The 11,583-nt window shown below is 56.2% G+C and overlaps 5 protein-coding genes across 5 annotated transcripts; 4 read left to right on the top strand and 1 right to left on the bottom strand.

The window, feature by feature from the left end:
• Window positions 1-43: 43 nt before the first annotated feature.
• Window positions 44-2,786, top strand: PG997_008065 (glucan endo-1-3-beta-glucosidase; the record flags this gene model as incomplete). The annotated part of the gene is made up of 7 exons (XM_066812380.1): window positions 44-358; window positions 425-511; window positions 577-634; window positions 692-781; window positions 855-1,018; window positions 1,091-2,522; window positions 2,611-2,786. The coding sequence occupies 7 exons, from the start codon at window positions 44-46 to the stop codon at window positions 2,784-2,786; spliced, it is 2,322 nt and encodes a 773-aa protein (XP_066667722.1).
• Window positions 2,787-3,862: 1,076 nt separating this feature from the next.
• Window positions 3,863-4,536, top strand: PG997_008064 (Ubiquitin-conjugating enzyme- active site protein; the record flags this gene model as incomplete). The annotated part of the gene is given in 3 exon segments (XM_066812379.1): window positions 3,863-4,052; window positions 4,171-4,358; window positions 4,375-4,536. The coding sequence occupies 3 exon segments, from the start codon at window positions 3,863-3,865 to the stop codon at window positions 4,534-4,536; spliced, it is 540 nt and encodes a 179-aa protein (XP_066667721.1).
• A 1,071-nt stretch (window positions 4,537-5,607) lies between these two features.
• On the top strand, window positions 5,608-6,006 carry PG997_008063 (uncharacterized protein; the record flags this gene model as incomplete). The annotated part of the gene is made up of 1 exon (XM_066812378.1): window positions 5,608-6,006. The coding sequence occupies one exon, from the start codon at window positions 5,608-5,610 to the stop codon at window positions 6,004-6,006; it is 399 nt and encodes a 132-aa protein (XP_066667720.1).
• Window positions 6,007-6,104: 98 nt separating this feature from the next.
• On the bottom strand, window positions 6,105-7,558 carry PG997_008062 (glycosyl transferase group 1; the record flags this gene model as incomplete). The annotated part of the gene is given in 3 exon segments (XM_066812377.1): window positions 6,105-7,131; window positions 7,146-7,233; window positions 7,299-7,558. The coding sequence occupies 3 exon segments, from the start codon at window positions 7,519-7,521 to the stop codon at window positions 6,105-6,107; spliced, it is 1,338 nt and encodes a 445-aa protein (XP_066667719.1). The 5' UTR covers window positions 7,522-7,558.
• A 1,432-nt stretch (window positions 7,559-8,990) lies between these two features.
• PG997_008061 (cation efflux protein) lies at window positions 8,991-11,244 on the top strand (the record flags this gene model as incomplete). Its single annotated transcript, XM_066812376.1, has 3 exons — window positions 8,991-9,820; window positions 10,192-10,410; window positions 10,464-11,244. 3 exons carry the CDS (start codon window positions 8,991-8,993, stop codon window positions 11,242-11,244), a joined length of 1,830 nt encoding a protein of 609 aa, XP_066667718.1.
• Between the last annotated feature and the right edge of the window lie 339 nt (window positions 11,245-11,583).

The following is an 11,583-nucleotide window of genomic DNA, read 5'->3' as shown; positions in this document are numbered from 1 at the left end:
CCTAGGTAAGGTCGACAGTCGAACCAACCGACTACCAACGACCATGATGAGATCCACCCTCATCGCGGCCGCCGTCCTCGCGGTCCAGGCCGTGGTCGCCTCGCCTCTTGCTATTGCCGCCGAAATCGACGTCAATGTTACCCTCCCGGACCTCCTCTTCCGGGCCTCCGGGTACTGGTACGCCAACATGGACCACACCGGCAATGCCCGCGGCTACGCCCCGGACCTCGACCAGGACTACAACTACGCCGTCTACAAGGCCGTGAAAGCCGGCGACGGCAACGGCATCCAGGCGGCCATCAACGACGGCACTGACGGCGCCAAGCGTCACGGACAATGGCTTGCCTCCCAGCCTCGTGTATGTGCCCCCTTATGTGTAGCGGCAACATAGCCATATTCAGCGAGAGACTGACATGTCGCACAGGTTGTGTACCTCCCGCCGGGAACCTACGAAGTCAGCAAGACCATCTACATGAACACCGACACCATCATCATGGGAGATGCTACCAACGTAAGTTTGGCACCCCTCTGGAGATTGAGTGCAAGCACGATCCAGTCACTGACAAGGACCAACAGCCGCCAGTTATCAGAGCTGCAGCCAACTTCTGGAGCGATGACGCGACGCTCCTTTCAGGTATATCGACCTTTCATTCATCTCAAGTATGCTCTTACTTAACTGACAATTTCGTAGGCCAAGATCCCACGACTGGGGTTTCCGGAGAGCTCTCCTTCACCGTGGGCTTGAAGAACATTATCCTGGATACCACCAAGATTCCTGGAGGTAACTACTTACTCCTTTCGCCTCTGATCCAGACCTCGATTTCGGTGGACTGACAACCCCTGGCGGGTAATAGGCAATGCTTTCACTGCGCTGTGGTGGGGCGTCGCTCAGGGCGCACAGCTGCAGAACGTCAAGATCACCATGGCTTCTTCCAGCAACGGCAATGGCCACACTGGTATCAGGCTCGGCAGAGGCTCCACGCTGGGCCTTGCCGACACCCGCATTGAAAAGGGCCAGGTACGTTATATCCCCCGGCTGTTTTCACACACCCGGTTCCAATCAGGCGTACTGACTCTGAGACGATGATAGAACGGTGTCTGGCACGATGGGCACCAGCAAGCCCTCTACAAGGGCCTGTACTTCTACCAGAACACCATCGGCATGCTCATCACCGGCGGCAACACCATCAGCATTATCGGGGCCACCTTCGATACCTGCGGCACCGGCGTCCGCGTCACCGGCGGCGCCCCCTGGGTGTCGCTGATCGACGCGACATCCAAGAACTCGGGCGTCACCTTCGTGACCACCACGTACCCCTCGTGGATGATCGAGAACCTTACCAAGGACACCAACTCGGACGTCGCCCAGGTGCCCGAGGGCACCGTCATCGGCCCCTCGAGCCACGTCAACACCTTCACCTACGGCAACACCGTCGGCCGCGACCCCATCTACGGCAGCACCGCGTCCACCAACAGCCGCCCGGCCGCCCTCGCGCCCGGCGGCAAGTATCCGGTGACCCCGGCGCCCAACTACGCCAACAACCCGGCGAGCGACTTCATCAACGTCAAGGACCCGGCCCAGAACGGCGGCGTCAAGATCCTGGGCGACAACACCATCGACGAGGCCGCCGCGCTGAACAAGGTGCTGGCGTTCGCCGCCGGCCAGAACAAGATCGCCTACTTCCCCTTCGGCAAGTACCGCGTCGACAGCACACTGCTGGTCCCCAAGGGCTCGCGCATCGTGGGCGAGGCCTGGGCCACCATCACGGGCCACGGCGCCTACTTCAAGGACTCGGCCAACCCGAAGCCCGTGGTGAGCGTGGGCAAAGCGGGCGACGTCGGCACGGCGCAGATCCAGGACATGCGGTTCACCGTGTCGGACGTGCTCCCGGGCGCCATCCTCGTGCAGTTCAACATGGCCGGCTCCGCGCCGGGGCAAGTCGCGCTCTGGAACTCGCTGGTGACGGTGGGCGGCACGCGCGGCGCGCCGGGCCTGACGGACGCGTGCGGCGACGCCGACAACCAGTGCCGCGGCGCGTACCTGGGCCTGCACTTCGCCAAAACATCATCGGCGTACGTCGAGAACGTGTGGAACTGGGTCGCGGACCACACGACCGAGGACTTCGCGGGTGGGTCGAACATCGCGGCCAAGGGCGGCGCGCTCGTCGAGTCGACCCGGGGCACCTGGCTGCACGCCCTCGGCAGCGAGCACTGGTGGCTGTACCAGCTGAACCTGCGGGGCGCCAGCAACGTCATGGTGTCGCTGCTGCAGACCGAGACCAACTACGACCAGGGCGACCACGTGCCGGCGGGCAGCGTGCCGCCGAAGCCGTGGACTGCGGACGTTCAGGGCTGGGGGGACCCGGACTTCAGCTGGTGCGGCAGCGGCGATACGCGCTGCCGGATGGGGTTCGCCAACTATATCCAGGGCGGCTCCAATATTTACACGTATGCTTCGGCGTCTTGGGCCTTCTTCAGCGGGCCGGGGTACCAGGCTTGCGCTGGGAACTTCCAGTGCCAAAGTAAGTACTTACCTAGTACCCTACCTGTCTCATCTTTCGACTATATACCGTCCTTATTGTTGGAATAACTGACTGACATTTCCACCAGACCACATGCACTGGATCACCCAGACGCCGCAGAACCTGCAGGCATTCGGCCTGTGCTCCAAGGACTCGTGGGCCGTGATGCGGCTGGCGGACGGGACCAACATTGAGACGCAAAAGGGATTCGAGGGATCGTGGCCCGGTGGCGGTGGTCTCGTTGGCCGGTACACGCCGAATTGAGCAAACACTTGCTTTCATCAGCCACGGCAAATAGACACACTCGCTTATGTTAACGTAGCTGTTTGATTAAGGTTCGGGAACGGGACCGGAGCAGAATGCAGGATTGGTATTTCTAGGAACAGCAATAGACGTAATAATTAATGTCTCGAAAACAAATGTTGGAGTGAGCACCATGCCAGTAAGATGTGCATGTACATGACATGCTAGGTTAGAAGGTCTGACATGCAATTCAGGGGTCGGCACGGAATCATCGCATGGCATGCGGCCTGCCACATTTTTGAAGATGTCTGTGCGACGGTGATCTGCAAGAACCCTTGCCTCGGGGCCAAACGAAACCCTTGAGATCGAGGCTCCCGATGCAGGGCAGGGTCAGACATGCAGATTGCGCTGCCCGAAGCAGTAGATCTGCCATCTGTCTAATACCGAGGCGTCAAGTTGTTGAATTCAATCCCAACTCGACCTAAGACTCGGGAATATGCGGTGCCCCATGATCTCATCCACACACTTCCTCGGCCTGCAGGCTGCAGCAGCAACCCTGGCGCACCATCACTGGAGCTACAGAAGTAGCTTCATCTGGCTTAGGCGTGGTCCCTGACGTACCGTGAACAGTGGTTTTAGCTGGGCCAACCCCACCTCAGCACCTCTTGTCAGCTTTCCACCTTCCACTCCGGCTAACCTGACCTCGCATACAGAATAAGAACCCCGCTATCACCAACCCACCGCCCAGCCCCTACCTGAGGTAGTTCATGATCGACCATGATAAAGCATCACCCCGTCTCTTCCTAACCAAAACGCCTAGCATACACCTAATCCCCCAAACCTGCCGAAGCCTTTGCAATACTCAACTTACCGACCTATTTATTTTCGAAACTTCGCTGCCGGCCAAACGTACTACTACTTCTACTTCACAAGCAACAGACAGTTGAGGTACTGCTTATCAACCATCTCCAGTGAAAGCTGAATCCCTACCGACCTACCTGCGTACATACATATCTAGTACCACCCACCAATACTTTGCTTCTCGACCAATCCCGACCTAGGTATATCAAAGTGCCGTCGCGACGACAAGATAAAACATGTCTACCACGCCGAACGCGGCCGCGTCGGGCCAGAATTCTGGCTCGGCGAGGTTGCTGCAGAGACAGTTGATGGAAATGAAGCGCGCCAAGGACTTGCCCGGCATCTCCGTCGGTCTGGTCAAGGATACCAATATCTTCGAGTGGGAGGTCATGCTCATGATTAACGATGACTGCAAATACTACGGTGGTAAGCTTCTCACCCCTCAATCAACCTCTTGGTCTCAGTACACCCGGTCCCGTATCGGGAAGGCGAGCCCGGATCGAGCATCCGACTGACAACGATCCCCTTTTACGAAACCGAACAGGAGCCTACTTCCGCGCCTACATGACCTTCCCCGCCGAGTACCCGCTCATGCCGCCGAAGCTGGTGTTCCAGACCCCCGTGCCCTTCCACCCCAACATCTACCCGTCGGGCGAGCTCTGCATCTCGATCCTGCACCCGCCCGAGGAGGACCGGTACGGGTACGAGTCGGCCTCGGAGCGCTGGTCGCCCGTCCAGACCCCCCGAGACCATCCTCGTCAGCGTCATCAGCCTCTTCAGCGAGCCCAACGACGAGAGCCCCGCCAACCTCGACGCCGCCAAGCTGCTCCGCGCCGAGCGCGAGGGCGGGCCCAAGGAGTTCCGCAAGCGCGTCCGGAAGTGCGTGCGCGAGAGCCTCGGCGAGGATTGATCGGTTTGGGTTGGATCGGTCCACCATTATAAGGAGAAAGAGAAAGTAAGAATAACGGGAAAGCGAATAATAATAAAACCTCCCCGGGAATGCGATGATTGATTATCGGCGATGTTGCAATAACTTTTGTATAAAGCACACCCCAGGAGGGTGGCGCAAGAGCGAGGTCGATGCAGCCACGCGATGATTTTCGTCGACAAAAGTCGCGAGCGGGTGAAGATTGTATATAATTTCGCATGATAATACGATTGGCCGGGGAAATGCCATCTTAAAAAATTTGTGTTCGACGGTTTTCTTGCGCTCTGAGTGATCGGAAGAACGATACGGAGGTTGGATCTATGAGCTGCTCTCTTAACGGCGGTTGGGTCCATTCCTGGGGCGTACAAACTGACCATGGACGCACGACATTCTGGAAGTGCCGAGCTCTTGACTGCTCGACCGGTAATAAACAGGATTCGGCGATTCGATGACACTTAGTAAAGACACTTTTATACGGCGTCTTCTGAACTTGAACATCTCCGCACGTCGAGATGGGATATAGGAGCTACCCCTATTCAAGAGGGGGCCAGGTCAGAATAGGGGTACATATAGTCAGTATTTCTTCTTAACCACGTAATAAGTATTTTTGACCGATTATCACTAAAGTGCACGCAGATACTGACGTGCGGGTCTTGATTTTGCGACGACGTAGAGTCTACATGTTCCGATGGCAAAATGGCTGCCATTTAGCCAGATTGCAATGTCACCAACCAGCAACGTCCAATCGCATGAGGGTTGTGTCGCTCCTAGCTTTGGAGACACGTGCTTAGGGATGGAAGTACAGCGATTCATCGTCAACTTTTGTTCTTCTCACATGTAACTTCCACGGTAGGAACACGGGAAGACTTGCCATTGCTGTCTTAACGTACACAAAGGCGATCACTTCATAACCTCATCAGTTTTCCACTGAAGAACTGCTCTCAGTAGCCACCGATCCCTCAAAGGAAGCATATCTTCATCTGGTTGCCCACTTCTCGTGGAATCTCGTCCCTACGCACTTCTTGGCCCGGTGACGAGTCAGTTTCGTACAAGATGCGACTCTATCCCTCCTTGGCACTCCTCCTAGCCAGCACCACCACCAGCAACCCCCTCACCGCAGCGACAGCGGGTGCCCCCGTAACCATGCTGATCGCCTACCCCGCGACCCCCGTCTTCAACAGCACCTACTACCTATCCCACCACGTACCCGCCGTGGCCGCGTCCTGGACGCCGTTCGGCCTCGTCGGCTACCGCGCCCTCCAGTCCCAGTCCCAGACGGCGGGGGATCCGTACGCGATGATCTTCGAGGCCGAGTGGCGGGACATGGACGCCGTCGACGATATGCTGACGAAGACGCCGGATGAGGAGAAGCAGAGGTTCGAGGAGGATGAGAAGCGGTTCACGGATACAGCGCCGGTGGTTTGGTTCATGGGGGTGGGGGCTCAGGGGTAGTAGTAGTAAGGGGGAGGGGGGCGGGTGGTATCATTTGAAGCGAGTTGGAAGACATAGATGTGTATGTGCACATTATAGTTATTTCATTCATAGGCAGTCTACTCAATCACACCAAGCACACGTCCAATGACACGATCCCACTCTTCGTCCCAGCGCAAGCTACCCTCCTTACACGCGCCCTCCCGAAGATGCTTCAGCTCATGGGCGCCCTCCTCCGTAAAGAGACGTCCCAGGGTCGCCGCGAGCTCATCGGCCGTCTCGAAGCCGCAGCCGTTGACCCCCTCCTTGACCAGCTCCCCGAAGCTCTCGTAGTTGGCGTACGCGGCGACGGGCAGGCCCGAGCCGAACATGTCGACGACCTTCATCGGCAGGTCGACGCCGGAGCTCGACATGTGCAGGCAGACGCCCAGGTCGGCGCAGCTCAGCAGGGTCGCGTAGTCCTCCATGGACAGCCAGGCCGTGCCGATGCGGATGTTGGGCAGCTGCCCGTCCTCGGTCAGCCGCGCGATGCGCTCCAGGTAGTGGGCCTTCTGCGGGCCCTTGCCCGTGATGATGGCGAGGATCGGGGTCGCGTACACCTTGGCGTACGTGACGAGGCCGTCCAGGAGGAGCGAGAAGTCTTCGTCGGGCGTCCAGCTCGTGCTGCTCACGACGAGCTTCATCCGGCCCGCCACGATGTCCTGGGCCACGTCTTTGGTCTCGGGCAGTTTCTCCAGGAACGCTCGTCGGTCCTGCTCGGAACGGAGGGGTTGGAATATGTCGGCGGGCCGGTCGTGTAGAGTCAGAATGGGGGTCTTGATATGGTACGGTGCTTCTTTTAGTTGCCTTTCCATGGCATGGGTGACGGTGATGTTGGCCGTTGGCGCAGCGCGACCTAGGGCGCATTCGTAGGCCTTTGAGATCCTGACAAACGGGTGATCTGCTCCTCGAGTACCAGCGAGGATGGTCCAGCCATAGTTGTGCCAGTCGATCATGAGATGGGTGTTGCGCAGGCAACATATGATAAGGGCAATGACCAGGGTGGGGATGGAAGGGGGTTCTGGACCAACAACCAGCGTGCAGGCGGAGTGTCGTAGCCAAGCACGCGTATTAGAGTCCAAATCTGCCAGAGAACCTTGAGTGGCCCTGCGATCAGAAACGGAAGCGACTTGAGCACCGCGGGTGGTGTGGCAAGTCCATATACATTGACCCGCTCATCGCTCAGGAGGTCGGGAAGAATCGGCGACTCTATCAGGTGGTACTAATGTCAGCTCGCAATCGAGAAAGCTCTAGACACAGAAGACAGGGCTTACCATCATATCCTATGAGATCTACATAACCACCATGACTGGCAATACTCCGCGCATGGTAATTCATACGGGGGCTACGTCCAATGTCACCCAGCACAAGGACGTGGACTCTAGTCGACTCCTTGGTGGCTGGCGAGTGTTTGACATATCGCGACGGTAGCAGCATGATAGCGGAGACAAGAATTGCAGCCAGAAGACTTGTGAGAAAGATGATCAAGATTGCCATGATCTGGACGCGATGAGACTGAGGGTGAGCTTTGTTACTGGACTGGGCCTTCTTATGACGAGGCCATCAGTATGTGTATGTGTGTGTAACCAGCGCGCCAGTGCCAAAATACAAGATGTCCTTTTCGGTTTTGTTTCTACTGATCATTGTTAGCCAGCAGTACTGTCGTCGCGTGTGAAGTTGAACTTACCTACTCAAGGTTTCGACGAAGATTCATCTCATTTGCATTTATGATTCCAGCCTTTTGGGATGACATCCGCCTGTAAAATGCCAACTTGACCAACTTCCAACCTCAATGCTTGGCGCTAGCGGCCGTCAATCCGAGCTCGAAGTTTGGGAGACTGGTTGTTACGAAATGCAGCACGGACTCCCTCCCCGCCAGGCATCGTCGCCAAAAATTACCCGAGTTTCCCGCAGGGACGCTTTCAGCTCAGAGCTCAATCACAGTCATATGGATCATTGGGGGACCTTGCAGCAAGGAGCCAATTTTAGCGTCGCAACTGCCAGGCATCAAATCAGAGGCCTCAATGGGGGGGCAGGCAGACGGCAGGCCTTGCCCTGTGTTTCCCCGCTAGGAGATAATGCATCGTCCAGTGCGTGACGAGATGCAAGGAAGATGGTTCACTCACAGCACTGGTTCCAAGATACTTGTAGCATACCTCCAACACTGCACCAAGATTCTTGCGATCTCATAAACACATTCTTTTCTCAATTCTTTTCTCCCAATCTTATCTATTGAATGAACATTGCCCAAACACCATTCTTATCTTTTGAAATTTGTTCTTGCGGCTGGAGAATGGCATAAAATGAAGCAGACCGAACAAAGCATAAGGGACCTGAGATGGCGAGCGGGTGCCAAGCTCCGCCAATTTTAGTGCCTGTCAAGTTTCAACCTCCCCGAACCTTGTGACCCATCAGCAGGTCGACAGATAACAACTGCAGCACCAGTACTGCCAGATTGCAGCGAGCAGAACAGGGGGATGGAGATTAGCTTAGCGATGGGCAATACCCGAACCAGATTGGGCAGGGCAAACAACATGTCGACGTCTGCAGGTGGCATCTTCTGTCCTCCTCGTCTTTTTACTCTCCTGCTCTTCTCTCCATTTCTCCGAATTGGCTGGCAGTAGATCGAGAACTGGCCTGGATTGATACGACGACGACACGACGACATCATAGTTGTGCCACCAGCCGAACTAAGGTCGCCTCCCTGACGCCCCGTCCCGCGCTTACACTTGGTGCGCCCCCTTCGCACCGAGAACGTGTGCGGGTCAATCGAACATTTCCAAAGAAGTCTCGGTGAGACAACGCGACGAATCCGTTCAGCTGTTTCTGTTCCAATTCAATTCCACACCTGTACCTACATACTTTCGCGTCATCGAACACCATCTCTACTTGTTCGGGGAATTCCAAGAGGACTTTCAGCTGCTGCAATCCCAATCCCCAATTATCGATCCCACTCGACAAACTCCATGAAGTGCCAGCTGATACAAGCTCGGGGTCGCACTGACCTCAAATCCACCACTTTCCTGTGCTGCGCTGTGCTGCACCGACAGGTTGCGACGACAGACACTAGGCCGCAACCTTCGATTAAGCTTCTTCGTCGAAGTGGCACAATAGACAGACTGCGTCTGCGTGACTCGCAACTCCCGATAACACCATGGCATCGTCATATGCCTTTCCCACGCCTCCTCTGCCCCCTCAACCATGCCCATCATGGCCACGAACATGTCCAATCTCACTCTCATTCCCGCTCGCCGCCAACCTTTGGCCACTCCAGACGATCCGACCGTGGCAGCAGCGCCAGCATGCATTCCTACAGCCAGAGCTTGGAGTCTCTGAATGCCTACGCCAACGGCCACGGCCACGGCCACGGCCACGGCCACAGCCGCAGCCAGAGTCATGACCAGTACCACAGCGAGGGCGACGACCACGCCCACGCCGCCGCGCACACCCAGAACACGACTCAGTACAAGGCCAACTCCTTTCTGCCCATGCAAAGGCGAGAGAACAGACCCTCGCCACTCTCTAGAAAGACCTCAGGCAATGCGATGGGCGGGAATACGCTGAGTCCAGTACAGGACGCATCTCCTGCTACACCCGGCCTGAACGGTTCCGCCTATTTCGACAGAACTCCTGCCGGCCACCATCACGATCACGATCATGACCACGGCCACGACCACGGCCACGACCACGACCACGGCCACGACCACGGCCACAACCACGGCCACAACCACGTCCACGCTCACGCCCACGACCACGGCCACGTTCATGCGGCGCATCATTCCAAATTTACCGGCTTGTTACTACCATATACGTCTCGCTGGCCACTTATACACTCTGTCATGACGGAGAAGGACTCGAGGCGCATATTCTACTTTATGATGTACGTGCCTCCTATCCCCTTAATGGCGACACCGCTGCCCCCACTATGCCATCCGTCCTGTCTAGGTACATCGAGGAAGATTTAATAAGGCTACCGTGGTATAATGTTTATTCCACTGGGCATGATGTTTACTCTACTGGATGTAATGCCCGATTAGACAAATAGATGTATCAATTATTGCGAAAAGTACCGATTACACGAAAGGCAGCGTTGTCGCCACCAGGGGGATACCATTTTTTTTGCCCCCAAGGGAATAATGGGACGTTAAGCTAACAACTATGCGCCAGCGTCAACTTTTCCTTCATGGCTGTCCAAGCCTTTTACGGCTATGTAACCGACTCTTTGGGCTTGCTCAGCGACAGCATACACATGTTTTTCGATTGTGTGGCTTTGGCCGTGGGGTTATTCGCGGCGGTGATGAGCAAATGGGCACCCAGCGAACGATTTCCCTACGGATTCGGAAAAATCGAGACGCTGAGTGGCTTCGCCAATGGCATTTTCCTGATGTAGGTAAACTTTTGGTGTTGACATGGTCCATGATGCTAATATCTTGATTCAGACTTATCAGCGTGGAAATCATGTTTGAAGGTGTTGAACGGCTCATGGAGGGTAGGGAGACGAAACGACTCCTGGACTTGTTTGTGGTCAGCACTTTGGGGTTGATTGTGAACTTGCTGGGCATTTTCGCTTTTGGGTCGCACGCCCATCATGGTCACGACCATGGCCACGATCACGGACACGGGCACGATCACGGCCACTCCCACGGTCATTCGCATGGCCACTCTCACGACAACGAGAACATGCACGGAATTTACCTGCATATTTTGGCTGACACACTTGGAAGCGCATCCGTCATCTTCTCGACGATTCTGACCTACTTCATCCCCTGGTCCGGCTGGGACCCTGTCGCCTCGTTCCTGATCGCGTACCTGATCGGCATGACGGCCGTGCCGCTCGTCAAGTCGTCGGCGCACAAGCTGCTGCTGACGAACCCCGACGACACCGAGTACAACCTGCGGAACACGCTGTCGGGCATCACAGGCGTGCGCGGGGTCGCGTCGTACGCGGTCCCCAAGATTTGGGAGGACGACCGGACCGGCAGCGTCGGCGAGTCCCGCACCAAGCTCATCGGCGTGATCCACGTGGCGGCGGTGCGCGGGGCCGACATGGAGGACGTCCGCGAGCGGGTCGGGAACTACCTGCTGGAGAACGGCATCGACAGCACGGTGCAGATGGAGCGGGAGGGCGACACGGCGTGCTGGTGCGGCATGGGGCGGCTGGAGCTCGCTGGCGCCCATGAGCCCGGGGTTCAAAAAATAGAGGAGACGAGGGGTAAATAACGACTGTATAACTGAACTGTATATCCAAACCAGACCTTACGTATAAAGAATCCGAGAATAGGATAGACGTATTTCTAAATTCGAATAAAGAAAGATATGAAGAGCAGCTTCGAAGTTTCTAACGTTTTCCGATGCGCTTATATGCATTCTTTTTATATACGGGCCAAGTCGTATTTGGGGAAAAGCCAGCTTCGTGCCAACATGCCCATGCATACATACAAAACATGCTCAAAAACCAGGCAGAAATGGGGAAACAGCTCAATTTATCTCTAAACAACGCGGATTGCTCGAATAAGCAGTACATCTACGTACGTCACGTGTTACGTATGTATCGTGTCT

Source organism: Apiospora hydei (assembly GCF_038363865.1).
Source record: "Apiospora hydei strain CBS 114990 chromosome Unknown utg000006l_segment0_segment0, whole genome shotgun sequence".
In the NCBI taxonomy this organism is placed as follows: domain Eukaryota; kingdom Fungi; phylum Ascomycota; class Sordariomycetes; order Amphisphaeriales; family Apiosporaceae; genus Apiospora; species Apiospora hydei.
This window is presented reverse-complemented; position numbering and strand designations above follow the sequence as displayed.